The sequence below is a fragment of the Eubalaena glacialis genome, chromosome 6, assembly GCF_028564815.1.
Source record: "Eubalaena glacialis isolate mEubGla1 chromosome 6, mEubGla1.1.hap2.+ XY, whole genome shotgun sequence".
NCBI classification, from domain to species: domain Eukaryota; kingdom Metazoa; phylum Chordata; class Mammalia; order Artiodactyla; family Balaenidae; genus Eubalaena; species Eubalaena glacialis.
In genome coordinates this window covers 26,881,836-26,906,755 of record NC_083721.1, presented here as the reverse complement: position 1 = coordinate 26,906,755, position 24,920 = coordinate 26,881,836, and the positions used below count along the sequence as shown (strand labels likewise).

Here is a 24,920-nt window from a genome sequence, read left to right as displayed (position 1 = left end):
TAATCCCCCGGTCTCCCAACTACCACCCGCCCCCGACCCCCCGCCCCAAGCCTTTAATCGTCCCTATTTCGCCCCGCTTTTCAACCTCACTGGTCCTTGTTGGCCAATTTCAGAGCTGGAATAACGTTTAAATACAGGGGAAGAAGCCCAATCCGGGTATTTCCCAAATTAGCTTAGTCATTACTGGAGATGGGGAAAAGCCTTCTCTAGCCTTCTACACCAGCCTGAAAGGACTCTACGAGATGGGAGCAAATGCCAGGGCTGCCCACTTGGCTTCCCCTAGGGCCTTAGGTGGAAGAGCCCGCCCCAGCAGCAAACATCCAGAGATAGGAGGCGTGGCTGGAGGCTCCCACCCCTACTACCCTGAGGGGAAGGTGGGGTAAGTGCAGGCGGGGCTGACTGCTTTAGTTGCCTTTCAGGGTCCGGGGGCAGGTGGGCGAGTTTTGTCCCGTGCCTTGCCTTTAAGCCAGGGTGCGATAGCAGTTTCAGTCGTCTGGGGAGAGAGGCTGGCCCGACCCACGTGCACAAACCCAATTTAACTGAAGGCATTGAGGGGCGGATCCGAGTTCAGGCTTGGGGCGACTGGCTGCCGGCGCACGTCAACGCCCGAGCTCCGCTGGCAGGAGTTCCTTACTCGCGTGGGTCCCAGGGCAGCCCGCCGTGGGCTCCCGGTTGCCATAGCAACCCCACGCGCCTGGCAGGGACGGCGCGCGCCGCGGGGCTTCACTACTACCGGAAGTGACGTGTTTCACCTGCCGAGCGAGGGCGGGGTGGGACCGGGCGGCGAGGTGCCGCCGCAGCCAGCCGGTCGGGAACGCGCGGGGAGCCGGGCGACTGAGACCCCGGGTGAGAGCCGCCTACCTGCAGTCGTCGCCCACAGCTGGGCCGCCACCATGGCGCTTCTGCTGCGCTTCGTGCTCTTGTGCGGAGTCGCGGGTGAGTGGGGGGCAGATCGGTCCCTCGGGTCTTTATTGCCTGGCCAACCCTGGGGCGCTCGCTGCCTGCGGCCACCCGGGAACAATGAGGCTTGGGGGAGGGGGCGGGCGCGATTTGGGGGCGCTGCGGCAGTGGTGGTGGTGCGCGCGGAATTGCACCGGGGTGATTTTGCCGGACCGGACGCGCGAGCCCCGAAGGTGGGGCCGCTGGGAGGGGAGCCCTGCGGGGCCGTGGGGTACCGGGGGGGGGCGTTGGAGTGGGGGACCGAGCCCTGGGATGTGGGGCGGCGGTGAAGAGGGCTCCCTGGGCGCGGGTGGGTGGGCGCGGCGTGCCGGCTGCGCCTGGCGTCTCTCCCAGACTATTCTTTGCCGCGGTTGCGGGCTTTGCTTTATTTGCTCTTGCCCTTTCCCCTGTTAGCCGCGGTGTCGTTTCCATCGGGGTTACCCGGTTTCAAAAGCCTTGGGCGGCGAGTTTTCAGGTGTGGAGCAGTCCAAGCCAGGAGACCGAATTACAAACGCCATGATTAAATGGACACTGAGCTTTTCAGTGCCTCAGATCGTCCAAGCTACCTCTAGGAAAGAGGCGCTGAACGAACTGTAGGCTGAGCATTCTTGGTCTCATGGAAGAGGCGAGCCCAGGCACGAGCTGTTAACTAGACGGTAACTCGACGAAGTGGACCGTGGAAAATCAGTAGATTCCTGCAAAAATGCAGTATTGATTTCTGCAGTCGCGGGGCAAAGTGCAAAGGAGAAATTCGTAACCTTGGTTTTGAGTTTATAATGTTTTGATTCATGTTGATGATAAGATGACTTGTACAGGAAATTTCGAAAGGATTCGCCAAGTAATACGTGTTCGACTGCGCCTTTCTCGGGAGGGGGAAAAGGGCATTTAAAACTGAGTGGACATAAGACATAATCGTTCGATATCTTTAAAAAACGGATTTGCTGCCATGTCCGTGCTTTAACCAACTGATATTGTTTTGTCAAAGTAAGCATTTTAGAACCAAAGGATTCATTAAACCAACCACAACAACAAAAAAATCCATCGATGGAACCCTAGGAGGCACACTTTGTGTAGCCTCCGGAAGGATAATTTTTTTAAGCGCTCTAAAGCTCGATCGAGTGGCCCTTTCTGTTGGGATGGCTCTCTGCTTCCTGTTGAAATGTTAATTCCATTGTTGGATGCCCCAGCTGTAAGCATTACTCATGGGATCAACATTCTATTAACAAGTCTAATCTTCGATATGAGTCTATAGCGTTACCTCCACCTTTTTAAATACATATCATTTAGACATGGCTGAAATTTCCAAAGTAAAGCTTCCGGAAAAGCTAAGAGTCAGTAACCATTTTACATGATACGTTACGCCTTGTTTTGGTCAAGGACTAAACTGAAGTAGAAGTTGAGAACATTGTGATCTCTGTGAGTAAAAATGTTTTAGCCTACATCCAGAGCAGAGAAGTGGAAGAACATAAACCATATAGAGGATTCCCCCCCACCCGCCCCCAGGGATATCAGGATAATTGTCTGGATTTCATTTTTTTCTGGATGCCTCACTTTGGTAGGCACAATCTCAACCTAGAATATTTTGATACATATAGAGTCATTCTCATAAACTGTACACTATGGTACAGTGAACATCTCTTTAAAGGACTGTTGTCTTCAACTAAACTATTTTACTTCAATTTTCCAGCTTAGGAAGCAACTCAAAAACTGTAATTGATGTATGGCTTTGGGTATTTCTTCAGATACTTCTTGACATCTTAGAAATTTATTGCCATGAACTCAGTTTGAGTGGTAACATGATTGGATTGTACAATTGGCAAAACAAGGTGGAGGCTTACATATTAAAAATTGCAGTGCTATTAGTAGATCTTCCTCTAGAGCTGTCTCTATGTGGGTTGTAGAGTTTTGTGTTGTACTCTGGTTGCTGATGGAACACTTTTTGATGCGTTTTTATCGCCTACCTAGTAGCAAGTCGTACCACTAGTAATAGTAGTGTCAGTAGTGGTAGAGCAGTAGCAGTATTAGTAAAAATAAAGCCTTGATTACACAGTTATTTTTTTTTAAATAAATTTATTTATTTATTGGCTGTGTTGGGTCCTCGTTGCTGCGCGTGGGCTTTCTCTAGTTGTGGCGAGCAGGGGCTACTCTTCGTTGCGGTGGTTTCTCGTGTTGTGGAGCACGGGCTCTAGGCGTGCGGGCTCAGTTGTTGTGGCACACGGGCTCTAGAGTGCAGGCTCAGTAGTTGTGGCGCACGGCCTTAGTTGCTCCGCGGCATATGGGATCTTCCCGGACCAAGGCTCGAACCTGTGTCCCCTGCATTGGCAGGTGGATTCTTAACCACTGCGCCAACAGGGAAGTCCCTGATTCCTCAGTTATTAAATGCCAGGCACTGTTCTGAGGGCTTTACATACACTTATTTAATGTACCTTGCAGCCCTAGAGGATATATATGTATTATAATGATCCCTACTGTACAAGTGGGGAAACTGAGGCATGAAGTGGTTGTATAACTTTACTTGCCAAGGTCACAAATTTCCTTCTGAATCCCTGCTCTTATCACTATGCTGCCACTTTCCTCTTTGATTACCTCTAATCAACATCTTAAATTTGTATCATTGGTTATCTGTCATTTATTAAGAACCTGCTGTTGGTTTGACCGTTTGCCAAGTACTGAAGGCTTTTATTATTAGCCTTTTAATTTCTTGATCTTAGTTGAATATTTTCAGGCCCTCTGCGAACACGAGGATCCAGGGCTTAGACTGGTGTTGTAAGCTTAAATGGCCCATGACCCAGCAGCATCATTGTCACCTAGGGATGACTGTTAAAGTTTGGGGTGCTGCTGCTTTTCACAGTGTCAGTATGAGTGAAAGTAAAGTACTGGCCAGTGATTCTGGTCTCCAAACCACTTGTTAGCCATGCAGTGGCGGCAGGACCCTGTTCTCTGTGTTTCAGTTGCTGCTTGTGTCAAGAATGGGAATCCCACTGTATCAGTTGATATAGTGGGAAATGTTTATTGTTTTGCTTTACCTGGAGTTTTTTCCTTTACTTGAAAAAAATGAAGATTATTAGATGTGAACTTTATCCCCTCCGTATACCTCTCTCTTAATTACATTCCTGCCATTATACCACCACCAGGGCAAAAGTTGCCTCTTCTCCAAGGCAAGCCACCCAACATTGGCTCCTTACCCTATCTGTTGTGGGGTTTCCATAAAATTACCCAATGTATCTCATTGCACTAGGTCAGAGGGCAGGGGCATTGCCTGTGCTTCTGTTCATTGTTGCAGTCCCGGTGTTAGCTTGTGGCACCTGGCAGACAGCAAGTGTTCAGCAAATGTTGCACGGCTGAACGTTTTCAGCCTCTTTGCCAGTAGGCCTATGTATATGATATGGCTCTCTTCAGTCATATCTCTCTTTCCCTTCTCATCCAATAAAGATGATCCTCCACTAGTGATCATTCCACTAGCCTTACTTCATTCCATTGTGAGAAGTTAAGCCTCTGCTTTATCTCTGACCTCATTATTCTGTCTCACCCACCTGCTTCAGTTGCCAAAGGTACCAATAACCACATGCCAAATCCATTTATTTCTTGAGAGCTCCTTGACACCTATTTTGGTTCTTTCCTACTCTGTTAACTTGCCCTTCACTACCTTCTTCAATAGGTCCCTTAAATGCCAGCCTCCCCCATGATTTAACCCATAGTCCTCTTCTCAGTCTCCATCTTAAACCGGGTTGACTTCATCTATCCATCACTGTACACTCAGAATTGTTGCTAGTGACTTAAAAATGTTGCCAACTCACCTCTCCTTTGAATTCTGGGCCACTATTTCCATCTGCCTAACATTCGGCATCCCACCTGAATGCACTTGAGTACCTCAGGCTCTGCAGGTCCTCAACTGAACTTCCCATTAATTAACTGATTAAATGATCCAGTCATTCAAATATCTATGGCCTACTGTATACTATGGCTGTGCTAGATGCCCCTACAATAGTACAGGCGTTTGCAAGGTGCAAAAGGTTTGGTGGAACGTTCCCAGCAGATGGAGATCTGAAAGGGTATGATGTGCCTTGGGTTCAGTGCGTATAAGGCATCTAACTAACACTTCTCTTTTTGATGTGCACCTGAGTCATTATAAGGACGTGTGGGGTGGAGCTTGAGAGTTTATATCTTAACAGGTTCCACATGACATCACTGCTGAGTACACTTTGAGTGGACAGAGACCCAGATACTGTGCTGAGAGCTTAGGAGATGATCCCCAAAGAGTGGCACTGAGAAGCTTGTGGAGGTGTTAAAGAAGTGAGGTTATACACTGAGATTTATTCTCTTGAATGGTGTAGAACTCTGCAGCAGTTCTGGAGGCAGGTAGGACCAAGAGATCTAACGCATTAATCCATCTGGGATGACCTGGACACAAGCAGTCCCTGCTGAAATACAGCAGAGTGGCGCTGGGCTTCCTCTTTCATCTGAAAATTGTTCTGAGGGAGATGCAGAGGAACCTGGTATCTGGTTGATTGAACGAGTGGCAAGAAAAAGTTGGAGGGAGCCAGTAAGATTTCTGGCTTGAGTGAATGATCATGTCACTAATCTATAGGGAATAAAGAAAGGAGAAGCAAGTTTTAGGGAGATGACAGTGAGCTTTGGACAAGTTGTATTTGTGGTGCCTGAGGGGAATGGAGGTGAAAGATACCCAGTAGGAAGACTTAAGCAAAGGACTGGATCTCAGGAGAGAGGCAAAGATGGGCAATACAGAATTGAGAATCACTGCTGATAGGTGGCATCTGTGTCTGGTTAACCAGGAAAAGCAGGAAGGACTAGAAAAGAAGGTGAAATGTGATGCTGGGGAACATCAACATCTAATAAGTAGGCAGGAGGTGAGGAACCCGGGGACAGTAAGGAGTGATGGAGAGTGCAGGAGAACTAGCGGATGAGGTGTCCCAGAAACTGATGAAGAAATGAGCCCAGTGGGTCTTACATTAGGAGATTATTGAGAACATTTGGGAAGTGATCGAATCCAGAGGGAGGACAGTACCTGTACTGAGAGTAAAGCTAGATTTTAAGAGATTGAGGAGAGGGCATCAGGTAAGTAGAGAATGAGAGATTACTTTGCACTTGCAGTTGGTTTAGTGCATGTTGCACATATGGCCTTCATTCCAGGGGACAGTAGCAGACTCCATGGGAGAAGGTAGAAGCCAGAAGATAAGAACTCTTAACTTGTGTGTGTGTGTGTGTGTGTTTATTGAAGTTTAGTTGATTAACAATGTTTCAGGTGTACAGCAAAGTGATTCAGTGTGTGTGTGTGTATATATACACACACACTTTTTCTGATTCTTTTCCATTATAGGTTATTACAAGGTACTGAATATAGTTCCCTGTGCTATACAGTAGGTCTTCATTGTTTATCTAGAACTCTTAACTTCCAACCACCCAGACATAGAACCTTGTTCACATGATCATTCTTCTTTAAAACAGTGTATTCCTCTTTACACGCATTCCGGGACTCTGAACCCCTTGGCTTCCCAGGGGGTGTCACTGTCTCATCCCATCTCTTATGTAGGGATACCATCAACTTTAAAAATGCTTAAATATCCCTCCTGACGTTCCTTCAACCCTTATATCCCTCTTTCAGTACTGCCTGTCTCTCCTTTTCTCCACCGGATTTCTTGAAGGAGTTGCCTGCATTTGTTGACTCCATTATTTTCCTTCATATCCATTAATTCTTCCACCCTTTGAAATCTGATTTTCACCCCCCTCAACTCCTGTGAAACTGCAGTGGCCGCTGTGGCTGCATCCAGTGGACATGTCACACCTTCAACCTCTTAAACCTCTTAGCGAGAATGGCTCTATTGACTAATCTCTTTCTTCCTTGAGCTGTTTCTCATTCTCCTTTGTGGGCCCACTTTCCTCCCTCTACTTAAATGTCAGTTTCTGGCTTCAGTTACCATTTATGTCCTTACAGCCTCCAGTCTGTTTCCTGTCTCACTCTCCCAAAGCTTTGCCCATAATGTCAAACCACTCACTTGACAGCTCTGTTTAGACTTCCCACAGGTACCACCAGTTGAACCTGTCTCCAAACCACTGTTCTCTCTCACATTAAATGGCATTTTCAGCCACCAAAATGCCCAGGCAAAAATCTGGGTACCTTACTTGACTTTTCGTATTGTCTCCCCAGCTTACACCCAATTTCTAAGTCACTTGTGTCCCTCCAGCCACTCCTGGAGGGATACAGCGTACCTCAGTGTATACCACCATCTCTTAAGGTGGTTGAAGTAGCTTCATAATTGGTTTTTCATTGAGTGAGGAAATAAATGGGGAAAGATGTACTAGGCAGGAGTTTCTGTTTGTTGGCTTGAGAAAAGACCTGGAAGGGAAAGAGTATTTGAAGATCAAGGATAGGTATATCGTTGAAGAGGTGAGCAGGGCTGGGCTCGGCATCCTGCACAGGCCAGCTTTGTGTGTGTCAGCCCTGCCATGCGTTCAGTATTGGAGTGAATTTATGTTACCACTCCAGTCTCATTTTAATCCCCTGCTTGCAGCCTGTTCTCCCCTCTCCCTTCGTTTCTGCCTTTCCTCTATCATACTCAAATCATTATCAGGTGTAACTAAGTAAAGGCAAGAATTGAGACTGGGAGCTTTTGATTTGCTTCATTTGGTGGCCAGCAAGTAATGAATGTGAACGTTAAAATAATTTAAAAATTATTAAAGTAATTATTAAGGTAACCTGGAAAATAATTAAAAATTATCTAACTGACATGAGCTTATGTCTTTATCTTACTGTCATCTACGTAGCATTTTTATTTCTATTTTTATTTATTTACGTATTTCGGCTGCGCCAGTCTAAGTTACGGCATGTGGGATCTTTAGTTGCGGCGCGCATGCGGGATCTAGTTCCCCCGCCAGGGATGGAACCCAGGCCCCCTGCATTGGGAGCTCAGAGCCTTAGCCACTGGACCATCAGGGAAGTGCCTCCCTTGCATTTTTTAAAGAAAACAAATCTAATGTTCTAGAATAATTGTTAGATTGGTTTTGGAATTAGATTGGTTTCTGTTAAGAATATGATGCTAAGTGGAAGTAAAGAGCAGTAACCTTTTTTAGCCCTGGCTCCTTTATTTTCTACTTAATTTCTTCAGTGGAGCTGAAATTACAAATGGTGGAGTGTGAGGGGGATGGGAGAACTTCACCTTGGCCCAGTGAAGTGGTCTGTACAGGAAGCTGGTAGTTTATGGTTTGGTGATCTCTTGGGGCTCACTTATTGATATTCTTTGTAATTTGTTCACTTTGTTAAATCCATTACTGTCTCCACCTAAAAGAAAATGGGAAGGAAGTTGAAAATGTTTCTGTATTCAGTGGCAAAATGGTGACTTAAAGGAACATTTACCTCTTTTGTGCTTTCCCACTGGTCTTTTCTGTAGGCTTTCCCTCCCCTGATTGACTCACCCTTTCTGGTTTCTAATAATGAGTTAGCCAATTAAAGTTTAAGCCTTAAAGGCCTTAGCTTGACTCAGCAGTATTTGGAGTTTATTTTAATTGGCAGGGTGCTGGTAGAAGAAAAGGTTATTGCCTGCTCTGTTGACAAAGGGAAGGTAGGATAAGGGAAGGAGATAGTAACAGTCTATTTTTAGGGTAGGTGTGAGATCAATGGCATGGTTCAGTTTGTCCTCTGATAGTTGGTGAGAAAAGGATTAATAGTCACATTAACCAATGTTTATACATACTGAGACAGTGCAAACTTCTTTACAGACTATTAAATCACTTTCATTCTTTCAAAGATATTTTACAGGTTGGAATGGGAATGACTTTGTTTCATTTACTTCTAAGAAATAAAACTTTAAATTTCAAGAAGAAGCAACATAACTAATCATGATTACTTTTTCACTTCCCTATCGTGTAACTGTATGTTCTGTGTATTTATTTATCTATCTATCTATTTATTTATTTATGGCTGCCTTGGGTCTTTGTTGCTGCACGCCGGCTTTCTCTAGTTGCTGTGGTGGCTTCCCTTGTTGCGGAGCACGCGCTCTAGGCACACGGGCTTCAGTAGTTGTGGCACGCGGGCTTAGTTGCTCCAAGGCATGTGGGATCTTTCCAGACCAGGGATCGAACCCATGTCCCCTGCATTGGCAGGCGGATTCTTAACCACTGTGCCACCAGGGGAGTCCCTGTGTGAGTTTTATAGGTTTCTCCAAAGGAAGTATGGTTTGGCTGCACAGGTAAAAATGCTGTCAAGGAATCTCAAGGAATATGCAGATACGGTGAAATGAAACGTGTTGAGCCACATCTTTGTTGAATTGTTAGAGTGACTCTAGTTGACCCTCCTCAGTCTCTCAGATGCCCCAGTGAAGAGTGCTTTGAACTCTTAATACCAGACTATTCCCATGGGGGTTTTCTTTAATGGACCAGACAAGAACTTCAAGTGTTTTGTGTCCTGGATAGTTCTACAGTAAGAATTGAGAAGACTCTTTAACCTACTTGGTTGTACACTGTGAAATCTGATACTTTTAGAATGAGCTGGTAACTCTGGGCTAGAAAAGTGATCTTACTGTGTTTTTAAAGATAGTTTCACATGCATCTAATTTGAATCCACTCTCCTGACAGACTATGGGTAGGAAGGACACTTTTTTTTTTTTAAATAAGGAATCAAGTTGTAAAGCCAAGGCCTTAAGTTCAATAAATTATGGCATTGGTCCAAGACAGTGCTGTCCTAGTAGAAACATATGTCATTTAAAATGTTCTGGTAGTCACATTTAAAAGTGAAAAGGAAAAGGTGAAATCAATTTGTATATATTTTGTTTAACCCAATATATACAAAATATTAATTCCATATGTGGTCAAATTGAACATCAGTAAGATTAATTTTTTTTTTTTTATACTAAGCCTTCAAAATCTGGTATTTTACCTACAGCACATCTCAGTTTGCACTGGCCACATTTCACGTGCTCAGTAGCTGTGTGTGGCTAGCAGATACCCTTTTGGTCAGCACAGGTCTAGAACTTGGAGCTTTAGTTCCAGTCACCTTCCACCATATTTAGTTTCAGAACATTCCACTAACTAAAATAGCATGGGTGTGGTGTGCCATCAAAACAGCTTTGTCAAATGGAAAGTGCCTTTGGAACTGCTCTCATGAGATTTTATCTAAAATAATTATTTGTATCACAGTATTCCCGTTGACAACAAGTTAAATAAAGTCTCTTGTTATTTAGTTTCTTGTAATCATCAGAGCATTTGTTGCACACAAAATTATATCAGCTGTCCTTTTTTGGTAGTTATATTTTAGGTATAAGGTAGAAAAAACAAATATATGGACAAAAATAATATTTTTGGCTTGCCTATGGGGGGAATAAATGCATTTATGGAGAGATTGAAAGTAAGGATAGAGTGGTCCCTGGTGATGGTTGCTAGGAGATTTGAATTCATTTTGGAATATTAGAAAGGAAATCATGCCAAGATTGAGGCAATCTTAACAACAGTTAGACATGCTTACAACAGGGTTGTTTTTTTTTTTTTTTTTTGTAACTAACCTTTTCTTTATTAACTTCAGTATTTTCCATAAGTAGATAACATTTGCTTGCTTTGCTATTATGTCTTTTTGCTTTTTTTTTTTATGTGATCTCATCTTTATAAGACACTTCACCTGAGTTTCTTTGCTTTTTTTTGTTGTTGTTGTTTTTTTGGCCAGGTACTCACTTTTCCTGTTTCAGGTTAATTAAAGGAAGAAAAGAGAGCCTGAGGTTTTTTTTGAACAAGGAGGCAAAGGCAGATTTCTTAAAATGAAGCGATACATGTTATTTTATGAAGGTGATGAAAATATTCACTATGGCAACAGATCTGCTTTACCCATAATGCAAAATACCCTATTTGCATTTGTTTTGCCAGATACTTCTGAAATTAGCATCTCTGTATTAGAGAACATGGGGAAAATAATATACTACATAGATTTGAAAACAGGCTGAGACTTAATTTTTTTTTTAAGGTTTAAAAAAATAAAACTTTTATTTAGAAAGGCTGAAATGATTGCATGCTAATTTGAACAGATAGATTGTATAAGAAAATTCCATTTTTGATACCCTCCAAGAGTTGGATTCCATTATGTGTGCTTTGCTCTTTCTTTAGACCTCTTAACTTCAGACTGGAGTTGAACAGAAATGTGGCTTACTCCTTTCCCCTCAATTCACTGAGAACTAATTTTATTTATTTATTTATGGGAGGGTTTTCTTTTTTTTTTAAATTAAATTAGTTATCTGTTTTATACATATCAGTGTATACATGTCAATCCCAACCTCCCAATTCATCCCCCCCCCCCCCCGCTTTCCCCCCTTGGTGTCCATACGTTTGTTCTCTACATCTGTGTCTCTATTTCTGCCTTGCAAACTGGTTCATCTGTACCATTTTTCTAGATTCCACGTTAATGGAATATAGAAATTCCATTCTGACTTACTTCACTCTGTATGACAGACTCTAGGACCATCCACATCTCTACAGATGGCCTAATTTCGTTCCTTTTTATGGTTGAGTAATATTCCATTGTATATATTTACCACATCTTTATCCATTCGTCTGTCAATGGGCATTTAGGTTGCTTCCATGACCTGGCTATTGTAAATAGTGCTGCAATGAACATTGGGGTGCATGTGTCTTTTTGAATTATGGTTTCCTCTGGGTATATGCCCAGTAGTGGGATTGCTGGGTCATATGGTAATTCTATTTTTAGTTTTTTAAAGCACCTCCATACTGTTCTCCATAGTGGCTGTATCAATTTACATTCACACCTACAGTGTGAGAGGGTTCCCTTTTCTCCACACCCTCTCCAGCATTTGTTGTTTGTAGATTTTCTGATGATGGCCATTTTAACCAGTGTGAGTTGATACCTCATTGTAGTTTTGATTTGCATTTCTCTAATAATGAGTGATGTTGAGCAGCTTTTCATGTGCCTCTTGGCCATCTGTATGTATTCTTTGGCCCATTTTTTGACTGGGTTGTTTGTTTTTTAATTTTTTTTTAAATAAATTTATTTAATTAATTTATTTAGGCTGTGGTGGGTCTTCGTTCTGCATGCAGGCTTTCTCTAGTTGCAGTGAGCGGGGGCTACTCTTCGTTGCGGTGCGTGGGCTACTCATTGTGGTGGCTTCTCGTTGCAGAGCACAAGCTCTAAGTGCGCGGGCTTCAGTAGTTGTGGCACGCGGGCTCAGTAGATGGGGCTCACGGGCTCTACAGCACAGGCTCAGTAGTTGTGGCACACGGGCTTAGTTGCTCCGCGGCATGTGGGATCTTCCCAGACCAGGGCTCGAACCCATGTCCCCTGCATTGGTAGGCGGATTCTTAACCACTGCACCATCAGGGAAGCCCTGTGCAAAGGTCCCATTTGTTTATTTTTGTTTTTATTTCCATTACTCTAGGAGGTGGGTCAAAAAAGATCTTGCTGTGATTTATGTCATAGAGTGTTCTTCCTATGTTTTCCTATAAGAGTTTTATAGTGTCTGGCCTTACATTTAGGTCTTTAATCCATTTTGAGTTTATTTTTGTGTATGGTGTTAGGGAGTGTTCTAATTTCATTCTTTTACATGTAGCTGTCCAGTTTTCCCAGCACCACTTTTTGAAGAGACTGTCTTTTCTCCATTGTATATCCTTGCCTCCTTTGTCATAGATTAGTTGACCATAGGTGCGTGGGTTTATCTGTGGGCTTTCTATCCTGTTCCATTGATCTATGTTTCTGTTTCTTGTGCCAGTACCATATTGTCTTGATTACTGTAGCTTTGTAGTGTAGTCTGAAGTCAGGGAGTCTGATTCCTCTAGCTCCTTTTTTTCCCTCAAGACTGCTTTGGCTATTCGGGGTCTTTTGTGTCTCCATACAAATTTTAAGATTTTTTGTTCCAGTTCTCTAAAAAAATGCCATTGGAAGTTTGATAGGGATTGCATTGAATCTGTAGATTGCTTTGAGTAGTATAGTCATCTTCCAATCCAACAACATGGTATATCTCCATCTGTTTCTGTCATCTTTAATTTCTTTCATCAGTGTCTTATAGTTTTCTGAGTATATGTCTTTTACCTCCTTAGGTAGGTTTATTCCTAGGTATTTTATTCTTTTTGTTGCAATGGTGAATGAGATCGTTTCCTTAATTTCTCTTTCTGATCTTTCATTGTTAGTGTATAAGAATGCAAGAGATTTCTGTGCATTAATTTTGTATCCTGAAACTTTACCAAATGCATTGATTAGCTCTAGTAGTTTTCTGATGGCATCTTTAGGATTCTGTACGTATAGTATCATGTCATTTGCAAACAGTGACAGTTTTACTTCTTCTTTTCCAATTTGTATTCCTTTTATTTCTTTTTCTTCTCTGACTGCCGTGGCTAGGACTTCCAAAACTATGTTGACTAATAGTGGTGAGAGTGGACATCCTTGTCTTGTTCCTAATGTTAGAGGAAATGCTTTCAGTTTTTCACCATTGAGAACGATGTTTGCTGTGGGTTTGTCATATATGGCCTTTATTATGTTGAGTTAGGTTCCCTGTATGCCCACTTTCTGGAGAGTTTTTATCATAAATGGGTGTTGAATTTTGTCAGAAGCTTTTTCTGCATCTGTTGAGAGAATCATATGGTTTTTCTTCTTCAATTTGTTAATATGGTGTGGCACATTGATTGATTTGTGTATTTTGAAGAGTCCTTGCATTCCTGGGATAAATCCCACTTGATCATGGTGTATGAACCTTTTAATGTGCTGTTGGATTCTGTTTGCTAGTATTTTGTTGAGGATTTTTGCATCTATATTCATCAATGATATTGGTCTGTAATTTTCTTTTTTTGTAGTATCTCTGTCTGGTTTTGGTATCAGGGTGATGGTGGCCTCATAGAATGAGTTCGGGAGTGTTCCTTTCTCTGCAGTGTTTGGAAGAGTTTGAGAAGGATGGGTGTTAGCTCCTCTCTAAATGTTTGCTAGAAATCACCTGTGAAGCCATGTGGTCCTGGACTTTTCTTTGTTGGAAGATTTTTAATCCCAGTTTCAATTTCATTACTTGTGATTGGTCTGTTCATATTTTCTATTTTTCCTGGTTCAGTCTTGGATGGTTATACCTTTCTAAGAATTTGTCTATTTCTTCCAGGTTGTCCATTTTATTGGCATAGAGTTGCTTATAGTAGTCTCTTAGGATGCTTTGTATTTCTGTAGTGCCCGTTGTAACTTTTCCTTTTTCATTTCTAATTTTATTGATTTGAGTCCTTTCCCTCTTGATGAGTCTAGCTAAAGGTTTATCAATTTTGTTTATATTCTCAAAGAACCAGCTTTTAGTTTTATTGATCTTTGCTATTGTTTTCTTTGTTTCTCTTTCATTTATTTCTGCTCTGATCGTTATGATTTCTTTAATTCTGCTAACTTTGGGTTTTGTTTGTTCTTCTTTCTCTAGTTCCTTTAGGTGTAAGGTTAGATTATTTATTTGAGAGTTTTCTTGTTTCTTGAGGTAGGATTGTATTGCTATAAACTTCCCTCTTGGAACTGCTTTTGCTGCATCCCATAGGTTTGGGATCATCCTGTTTTCATTGTCATTTGTCTCTAGGTATTTTTTGATTTCCTCTTTGATTTCTTCAGTGATCTCTTGGTTATTTAGTAATGTATTGTTTAGCCTCCACGTGTTTGTATTTTTTACGTTTTTTTCCCTGTAAATGATTTCTAATCTCATAGTGTTGTAGTCAGAAAAGATGCTTGATATTTCAGTTTTCTTAAATTTACCAAGGCTTGATTTGTGACCCAAGATGTGATCTATCCTCGAGAATGTTCTGTGTGCACTTGAGAAGAAAGTGTAATCTGCTCTTTTTGGATGGAATGTCCTATAAATATCAATTAAATCTATCTGGTCTATTCTGTCATTTAAAGCATGTGTTTCCTTATTAATTTTCTGTCAATGATCTGTCCATTGGTGTAAGTGAGGTGTTAAGATCCACCACTGTTATTTTGTTACTGTCAATTTCCTCTTTCATAGCTGTTAGCATTTGTCTTATGTATTGAGGTGCTCCTATGTTGGGTGCATATATATTTATAATTGTTATGTCTTCTTGGATTGATCCCTTGATCATTATGTAGTGTCCTTCCTTGTCTCTTGTAACATTCTTTATTTTAAAGTCTATTTTGTCTGATACGAGAATTGCTACTCTAGCTTTCTTTTGATTTCCATTTGCATGGAATATCTTTTTCCGTCCCCTGACTTTCAGTCTGTATGTGTCCCTAGGTCTGAAGTGGGTCTCTTGTAGACAGCATATATATGGGTCTTGTTTTTGTATCCATTCAGCAAGCCTGTGTCTTTTGGTTGGAGCATTTAATCTATTCACATTTAAGGTAGTTATCGATATGTATGTTCCTATTACCATTTTATTAATTTTGGGGGGTTTGTTTTTGTAGGTCCTTTTCTTCTCTTGTGCTTCCCACTTAGAGAAGTTCCTTTAGCATTTGTTGTAGAGCTGGTTTGGTGGTGCTGAATTCTCTTCGTTTTTACTTGTCTGTAAAGCTTTTGATTTCTCCTCAAATCTGAATGAGATCCTTGCTGGGTAGAGTAACCTTGGTTGTAGGTTCTTCCATTTCATCACTTTAAATATATCATGCCACTCCCTTCTGGCTGAAGAGTTTTTTCTGAGAAATCAGCTGTTAACCTTATGGGAGTTCCCTTTTATGTTGTCAGTTTTTCCTTGCTGCTTTCAATAATTTTTCTTTGTGTTTAATTTTTGTCAGTTTGATTACTATGTGTCTTGGCGTGTTTCTCCTTGCGTTTACCCTGCCTGGGACTCTCTGCGCTTCCTGGACTTGGGTGGCTATTTCCTTTCCCATGTTAGGGAAGTTTTCGACTATAATCTCTTGAGATGTTTTCTCAGGTCCTTTCTCTCTCTCTTTTCTTTCTGGGACCCCTATAATGTGAATGTTGCGTTTAATTTTGTCCCAGAGGTCTCTTAGGCTGTCTTCATTTCTTTTCATTCTTTTTTCTTTATTCTGTTCCGTGGCAGTGATATCCACCGTTCTGTCTTCCAAGTCACTTATCCGTTCTTCTGCCTCAGTTATTCTCCTATTGATTCCTTCTAGTGTATTTTTCATTTCAGTTATTGTATTGTTCATCTCTATTTGTTTGTTCTTTAATTCTTCTGGGTCTTTTTAAAATATTTCTTGCATTTTCTCAATCTTTGCCTCCATTCTTTTTCCCTGGTCCTGGATCATCTTCATTATCATTATTCTGAATTCTTTTTCTGGAAGGTTGGCTATCTCCACTTCATTTAGTTGTTTTTCTGGTGTTTTATCTTGTTCCTTCATCTGGTACATAGTCCTCTGTCTTTTCATTTTGTCTGTTTTTCTGTGATTGTGGTTTTCGTTCCACAGGCTGCAGGATTGTAGTTCTTTTTGCTTCTGCTGTCTGTCCTGTGGTCGAGACTTAATTTTAATCAGAAATGAAATTTGAATGCTTTCCTGAGACGAGTATGTCTGTGTGTTCGTGAGGGGCGGGGGGAACGGGTGGGTCACAATCCAATTCATCAAATACTTAGAGAAAATCTATCTGTATGCTCCATTCTTAACTCCTCCCCCCTTTGGTTTTACATTATAATTTACACTTTCCCTGGTCCTGATTTATAAGTTATATGTTAAGTTTCTCATACAGAATCTCAATCCCTGTAGGAGAAGTTTGGGGGGTAAATAAATAATCTGTACATGTGGGTGAGACATTGTAATAGGTGCTTCAGGAGATATGAGGAAGATGCCATTCCAGTACTATTGGCACGCTTCAATCTGGAGGAGGGAGACTGACACTTATTCTTGAGTAAAACAAAACAAATAAGTAAGTAAATAAGGCAGAGCAGGGTACTGATTTGAACAGATGTGTTATGTGATGTAAAACCATATGGTTTTCTGATTATTCTCTTGGGGACCCACTGGCTTCTCCAGATCATTTTCCCCCTTCACCTTGTGTACCAACCCTTCAGCCCACTGCTTATGCCAAACTTCTGGTTGTTTCCCCACACTGACCATGAAATGCCTGCCTCATACTCACCCCCCCCACCCCCATCATAGCATTATCTTGGTATTTTAGGATTTTCGTCCTACAGTTCACTTTTCAAACATCTTTACACCACAGTTCCTTGATCCCTCAAACACAGTGATTTTCTGTGCATTTCACTTAGGCAGTCCTCTCCTTACACTTGGTTCTTCCTTTGAAATCTTGAACTCTATTGTCACTATTTCCCAGCTTTGTCAAATTTTCATCACACCTTGCTGTCAGTGAGATCTCCAGGCCCTTACCCACTTCCACCCTGCTTCTAGTCTTCCAGTTACTTTAAAACCAGAATTTCTTCACCAATCCTGCATCCCATAGTTAGATTTCAGCTCCCATCCCTGGTGTGGATCAATCCTACGGGCCAGTTTCTTTGCTCCTGCTCATGGACTGGGGTGCACAGCTGGAGAAAAAGTGCACATGCATAGCTGCATACATTAGGGAGACTGTTCTTATTTTCCCATTTGGCTAGACTTTTTTTTTCAATTACATTTATAAAACATCAGAACGTTTTATATACACATACTATACACACACACACACACACACATATATTTACACATACACACATATATATGTATTTATTTACTGTTTGGCTGCACAGCACAGCTTCCAGGGTCTTAGTTCCCTGACCAGGGATTGAACCCAGATCCCGGAGTGGGAGCGCCGAGTCCTAACCACTGGGCCACCAGGGAATTCCCAGAACATTATATTTTTAACAAAGACAAAATAAAAATAACTTTTCTGCCTCTAACTCTTTCAGTTCTTTTTAAATTCATTTTTAAATAGACCTTCTATTTGAAGTATGACATTCATACATAGAATAGCATGCAGTTTAGAGCATTATTTACCAGTTTACAGGTAAGAACATTATCACAAAGCAGACCCATCTAGACAGTTAGTCACCCAGATCAAGATTTATTACATAACCCACAACTCAGAAGTCCCCTCATGCCCCCTGCAGTCACTTCCTTCACTGTCTTCTGATTTCTAACAGCATAGATTAGTGTTGACACTTTATATAAATGTTATACAGTATAGGTTTTTCTCCCTAAGCTTCCTATCATGCTTGTACAATTATTCCTATTGTGTAGCTCTAGTTTATTCATTTGCTTTGCTATATGGTATTGCATTGTGTGACTGTACCACGGTTGATTTACCCATTCTACTGTTTTTGTATCCATTCAGCAAGCCTGTGTCTTTTGGTTGGAGCATTTAATCCATTCACATTTAAGGTAATTATCGATATGTATGTTCCTGTGACCATTTTCTTAATTGTTTTGGGTTTGTTTTTGTAGGTCCTTTTCTTCTCTTGTGTTTCCCACTTAGAGAAGTTCCTTTAGCATTTGTTGTAGAGCTGGTTTGGTGGTGCTGAATTCTCTTAGCTTTTGCTTGTCTGTAAAGCTTTTGATTTCTCCATCAAATCTAAATGAGATCCTTGCCGGGTAGAGTAATCTTGGTTGTAGGTTCTTCCCTTTCATCACTTTAAGTATATCATGCCACTCCCTTCTGGCTTGTAGAGTTTCTGCTGAGAAATCAGCTGTTAACCTTATGGGAGTTCCCTTGTATGTTATTTGTCATTTTTCCCTTGCTGCTTTCAATAATTTTTCTTTGTCTTTAATTTTTGCCACTTTGATTACTATGTGTCTTGGCGTGTTTCTCCTTGGGTTTATCCTGTATGGGACTCTCTGTGCTTCCTGGACTTGGGTGGCTATTTCCTTTCCCATGTTAGGGAAGTTTTCGACTATAATCTCTTCAAATATTTTCTCTGGTCCTTTCTCTCTCTCTTCTCCTTCTGGGACCCCTATAATGCGAATGTTGTTGCGTTTAATGTTGTCCCAGAGGTCTCTTAGGCTGTCTTCATTTCTTTTCATTCTTTTTTCTTTAGTCTGTTCTGCAGCAGTGAATTCCACCATTCTGTCTTCCAGGTCACTTATCCGTTCTTCTGCCTCAGTTATTCTGCTATTGATTCCTTCTAGTGTAGTTTTCATTTCAGTTATTGTATTGGTCATCTCTGTTTGTTTGTTCTTTAATTCTTCTAGGTTTTTGTTAATCATTTCTTGCATCGTCTCAATCTTTGCCTCCATTCTTATTCCGAGGTCCTGGATCATCTTCACTATCATTATTCTGAATTCTTTTTCTGGAAGGTTGCCTATCTCCACTTCATTTAGTTGTTTTTCTGGGGTTTTTTCTTGTTCCTTCATCTGGTATATAGCCCTCTGCCTTTTCATCTTGTCTATCTTTCTGTAACTGTGGTTTTTGGTCCACGGGCTGCAGGATTGTAGTTTTTCTTGCTTCTGCTGTCTGCTCTCTGGTGGTTGAGGCTATCTAAGAGGCTTGATGGGAGGCTCTGGTGGTGGGTAGAGCTGACTGTTGCTGTGGCAGTCAGAGCTCCGTAAAACTTTAATCCACTTGACTGTTGATGGGTGGGGCTGGGTTCCCTCCCTGTTGGTTGTTTTGCCTGAGGCAACCCAACACTGGAGCCTACCTGGGCTCTTTGGTGGGGCTAATGGCAGACTCTGGGAGGGCTCACGCCAAGGAGTAGTTCCCAGAACTTCCACTGCCAGTGTCCTTGTCCCCATGGTGAAACAGAGCCACCCCCCGCCTCTGCAGGAGACCCTCCAACACTAGCAGGTAGGTCTGGTTCAGTCTCCCCCAGGGTCACTGCTCCTTCCCCTGGGTCCCGATGCGCACACTATTCCGTGTGTGCCCTCCAAGAGTGGGGTCTCTGTTTCCCCCAGTCCTGTCGAAGTCCTGCAATCAATTCCCACTAGGCTTCAAAGTCTGATTCTCTAGGAATTCCTCCTCCCGTTGCCGGACCCCCAGTTTGGGAAGCCTGACATGGGGCTCAGAACGTTCACTCCAGTGGGTGGACTTCTGTGGTATAAGTGTTCGCCAGTCTGTGAGTCACCCACCCAGCAGTTATGGGATTTGATTTTACTCTGATTGCGCCCCTCCTACCGTCTCACTGTGGCTTCTTCTCTGTCCTTGGACGTGGGGTATCCTCCTTGGTGAAGTCCAGTGTCTTCCTGTCGATGATTGTCCAGCAGCCAGTTGTGATTCTGGTGCTCTCGCAAGAGGGAGTGAGAGCACGTCCTTCTACTCCGCCATCTTGGTTAATCTTCTCCAACCCATTCTACTGTTGATGGACATTTTTTCCCTCCAGTTTTCTGCTGTTGTGAAAAATGCGGCTGTGACATCCTCAGGCATTTGTTTTAGTGCACACGTACATACAGTTCTCTAACTATGAGTGGCTTTCTGGGGTCTTATAGATTATACATCTGTGTAGCTTTAGTTGATGCTGCCAAACATTTTCAAAAGTTAATTGTAGGACTTCCCTGGTGGCGCAGTGGCTAAGAATACGCCTGCCAGTGCAGGGGACACAGGTTTGAGCCCTGGTCTGGGAAGATCCCACATGCCACAGAGCAACTAAGCCCGTGCACCTCGACTACTGCGCCCACGCGCCTAGAGCGCGTGCTCCCCAGCAAGAGAAGCCACCGCAACGAGAAGCCCGCGTGCCGCAACGAAGAGTAGCCCCCACTTGCCACAACTAGAGAAAGCCTGCGCGCAGCAACGAAGACCCAACGCAGCCAAAAAAATAAACAAACAAAATAAACACACACACACACACAAAGTTAATTGTACCAGTTGACACTCCCATCAATAGAGATGAGAGTTGCTCCACATCCTCATCATAGCCTTTTTTCATTTTGTCTGCTCTGGTGCGTGTGTGGTGCCACATCATTGTAGTTTTCTTTTTAAAACATTTTTATTATGGAAAATTTCAAATAAATATAAAACTAGAAAAAAAAATGGGATGATAAACCATATATCTTTGCTCAGCTTCATCAGCCATCAGCTCGTCTCCGATGGACTCGTGGTACCATTCTGCAGTCCTTTGATTCTTCTCCCATTCCTCTTCACATAGTTCAGACTTGAACCAGTCTCCAAAAACCCCTCTACCCACATTTTTTTCTGCCTCTTTTATTCTAAGTAAATGCTCTGTGCCTCCTTTGTTACAGAGGAAATGCCCTTCCCTCGAATCTTATTTAAAGTTGTCTTATCCCCTGTTTTCTAGGTCTCGTTGTCTCCTGGGGTCTTGATCCTTCACTCTCTGAATGTTCTGTTCTATGTATTTTAACCTCCCATTCTATTTGCTCTTTCCTTTTGAGTTATAAACATGCTCTACATTTCTCATTTTGAAACAGCCTTTCCTTGACCACACAGCACACTGCTATCTCCTACTCTTGGGAGCCATGTTCCTCAAAAGAGCAGTCATTTTCTGTCCCTGCTCACATATTTCCACCTCTGTAGTTAGAAATATCCCATTGCACCCTCCCCCAACCCTGAGCCTTCAATAAATCAGATTTGGCCTAGGTCACCAATGAGGTTCTGATTGCGAAACCTAGTAGATACATGTCAGTGTCCTTTACTTACATCACAGATTTTGAGTTCTTCCTATATGGAAGGCTCTGCTTAGTGTGACGGATAAAAGATTAAGACACCTTCCCAATGCTACATGAATTTATTTCTAGTAGGAATGACAGGCTTGGAAGATGACAGTCAATTGTCATACTGGATACTGTCTAATTTATTTATTTATTTTTGGGTGAAGTAGAAAAGAACAGCTTTATTGCTTTGCCAGGCAAAGGGGGCCACAGCGGACTAATGCCCTCAAAACTATGTATCCCCACCTGGAGGAGGTAATGAGGAGTTTTATAGTAACGGTTCAAAGAGGAGGGCATGGTCAGCTCATGAACATTCTTCTGATTGGTTGGTAGTGAGGTAATTGGGAGTCAGCATCATCGACCCGGTTCCAACTGGTCTGTTTGTATGCAGCACACAGTTAACTTCTTCTGCGTGGTAGGGGTTTCAGTATCTGGTCTCAGGACTTAATGAAGCTCAGGTTCTTGATGTCTCATTGCAGAAAGAATTCAGTGAGAGACAAAGTGATAGGATAGGTAAGAAGTGGATTTATTGAGAGAGAAACACACTCCGCAGACAGAGTGTGGGCCATCTCAGAAGACCAGAGGGTCCTGGATACTGCTTATTGATAGGATGATACCAAGTTGTGCTGGAACTGTTCTAAGAGCTTTACATGCATTATTTTATTTAATTCCTATAAAGAAGTAAGCATTGTTACTACTAATTCCCATTTTACAGAAAAAAACGCTAAGACTTTATTTGGCTGTGTTGGGTCTTTGTCGCTGCCCGTGGGCTTTCTCTAGTTGTGGCGAGTGGGGGCTACTCTTCGTTGCGGTGCGTGGGCTTCTCATTGCCGTGGCTTCTCATTGTGGAGCACGGGCTTCAGTAGTTGTGGCTCGCAGGCTCTAAGAGCACAGGCTCAGTAGTTGTGGCGCACGGGCTTAGTTGCTCCGCGGCATGTGGGATCTTCCCAGACCAGGGCTCGAACCCGTGTCTCCCGCATTGGCAGGCGGATTCTCAACCACTGCGCCACCAGGGAAGCCCCAACGTTAATACTTTAAAAGGCTAGAAACTTGCCCTGGCTAAGCATTTGGTAAGCTCAGTTTGAATTTGAATGCAGATCTGACTTCAGAGCCGATGCTATTTGTGGGCAGAACTGCTTGCATAATTCAGTCTGCTCATATGTCGGAAATGTCTGCACTTGCTGTGAGGTGAACTCAGAGAACTGTCGCTACTGCCTTTGAGTTGTGCAAGGAGGGGAGGGGATGGATGTTGGGGGAAGGCTTCTTGTTGGTTGCTTGATTGATGGTCATATGTAGGACATATTTAGATCTGAAACAGATAATTTACTAACACCGTTTATTTATGTTTGAGCCCTAGAGAAACAACATGTCCAAAGTGATAGAGCTTTTTTGTGACAAACTTGACAACAGATCCTGGTCTGGTATTTATTTCTCTGTTTAAAAGAAGGGTCCACCCAAACTCCTGAACCATGTGCTACCTAAAATGCTGTCTTCTTGGAAATCTAGTATAGGAGAGGAATAGTGTAAATCCTGAACCCTCCTTCCATCAAGGTGATTGGAATGGGGTCTAATAACTTACTGTTTTACTTTGTAGTGATTTTTAAAAGGATATGTCTTATGTCCGGGGCTGTTGACTGGTGGACTTATACTTGCAGGATGAGTGTGGCTTGGGAGCCAATCTGCCTAGATTTGTATCTTGCTCCCATAGTAGCTTAGATACCTCTCAGTGTCTCTGTTTCTTCACTGTAAAATCGGGATGATCTTAGTACCTCTCTCAGAGTTGTTATGAGGCTTGAAAGAGTTAATATGTGTAAAATATTTTGAAAAGTGCCTGGCACATAATAGGTACTCAGTCATTGTTAGTTACTATTTATGGTTAAGATGATGGTTTCCTCATTTCCGTCTCAGTTTATTTCCTGGGCACTTGCTTTTTGATTTCTCACTTGGGGTGGGGAGCTGAGAATTGATATTTTAAAAACAGCATAGAAAAGAACAGCATTAAGTAAGTATACTTAATGTCATTTCTTGTTGTTATTATCTGACTGTAAGTATTATTTTCTTAGCTCTAAGTACATATTAACATCCTGTATTGAGTAACACATGGGAATTAAACAAAAACTCCTAGACAGCAAAGAGCATAATTTCTATCTACCTTCTGGTGCTTTCTTCTCTTCCCCAGCAATATTTAAAGGCCTAGTTGGGGTGGTTAACTAGTGTTAACATACTTAAAGTGTTTTTCTTTTTCCTTTCTAGAAAGAAACACTATTTAGGTGAATTTTAAACATTGCTAATCCCAAAACAACTCCCTGGTGAGAAGGAAATTGGCAGATTGGTGTTAGGGTCAAGCAAATGGTCTAAATAGCTTGGCAGTTGCATTTTTGCAACATTTAAAACAGGGTTTAAAGTATCCCAGTGACTTGCTTGCTAACCCAGACATCTGATGTGTAGTATTTGTTGTCGAACACACACAACAAAATTATACTTGTCATGATCAATCCCTTAAACATACCACTTCCTGATTTTTCCAGTTTATTTTTTAACATTGTTCTCATGAATTATTATTGAATGTTACTGTGTTTTTATGTAAGGTTCCTGAATTCTATATTCTGAATTAAGCAGGACAATTGAACATCTTCTCTATTTAAAATAGTAACCTCTATGACATACTTTGACATTTCTCACAAAAGTCAATATCAAATACATTCTTTGTAACAATTGACATGAAGGTCATCATAACATACCCCTTTTCAAGAAACCAAAGAAATATGCAAGACTTCTGGAATGTGAAGTTAAATTATTCTTATTTTTATTCCTAGTTTTTCTTTTTTGTTAATATCTTTGGAATGACTCCAGATTTTCTTTCTTTTTTTTTTTAAAATTTTTGGCTGTGTTGGGGCTACTCTTCATTGCGGTTCATGAGCTTCTCATTGCGGTGGCTTCTCTTGTTGTGGAGCATGGGCTCTAGGCACACGGGCTTCAGTAGTTGCGGCATGCGGGCCCTAGAGCATGCGGGCTTCAGTAGTTGCGGTGTGTGGGCTCAGTAGCTGTGGCGCACAGGCTTAGCTGCTCTGCTGCGTGTGGGATCTTCCCGGAGGGATCGAACCCACGTCCCCTGCATTGGCAGGCGGATTCTTAACCACTGCGCCACCAGGGGAGTCCAACTCCAGATATTCTGAGAAACCACACATTGGTGTGTAACATTTTTCTCATTTTGCTTCATGTTGTTCTAGAGATAGATAGACAAGCAACTTTTCTTCATCCCTAGTTGTGATTTTAGAATATTCATGAAAGAAGTTTTTCTTAATGTCATATTTCTTTCATGTTAATATAACTATACTTAGGGACTTCCCTGGTGGTCCAGTGGCTAAGACTCCACGCTCCCAATGCATGGAACCCGGGTTCGGATCCGTGGTCAGGGAACTAGATCCCATGTGCTGCAACTAAGAGTTTGTAGTTTGCATGCTGCAACTAAGACCTGGTGCAGCCAAATAAATAAATAGATAAATAAATAGGTAAAATATTTTAA

General features: G+C 42.1%; 1 protein-coding gene across 1 annotated transcript in view; it reads left to right on the top strand.

Moving 5' to 3' along the window:
• The first annotated feature begins 586 nt into the window (after positions 1–586).
• Positions 587–24,920, top strand: part of CXADR (CXADR Ig-like cell adhesion molecule) — a 52,563-nt gene continuing 28,229 nt past the window's right edge. Inside the window, exon 1 of the mRNA XM_061194022.1 lies at positions 587–936. Within this exon, the coding sequence (XP_061050005.1) occupies positions 894–936 (43 nt within the window). The 5' untranslated portion in view covers positions 587–893. The remainder of the gene's footprint in view (positions 937–24,920) is intronic.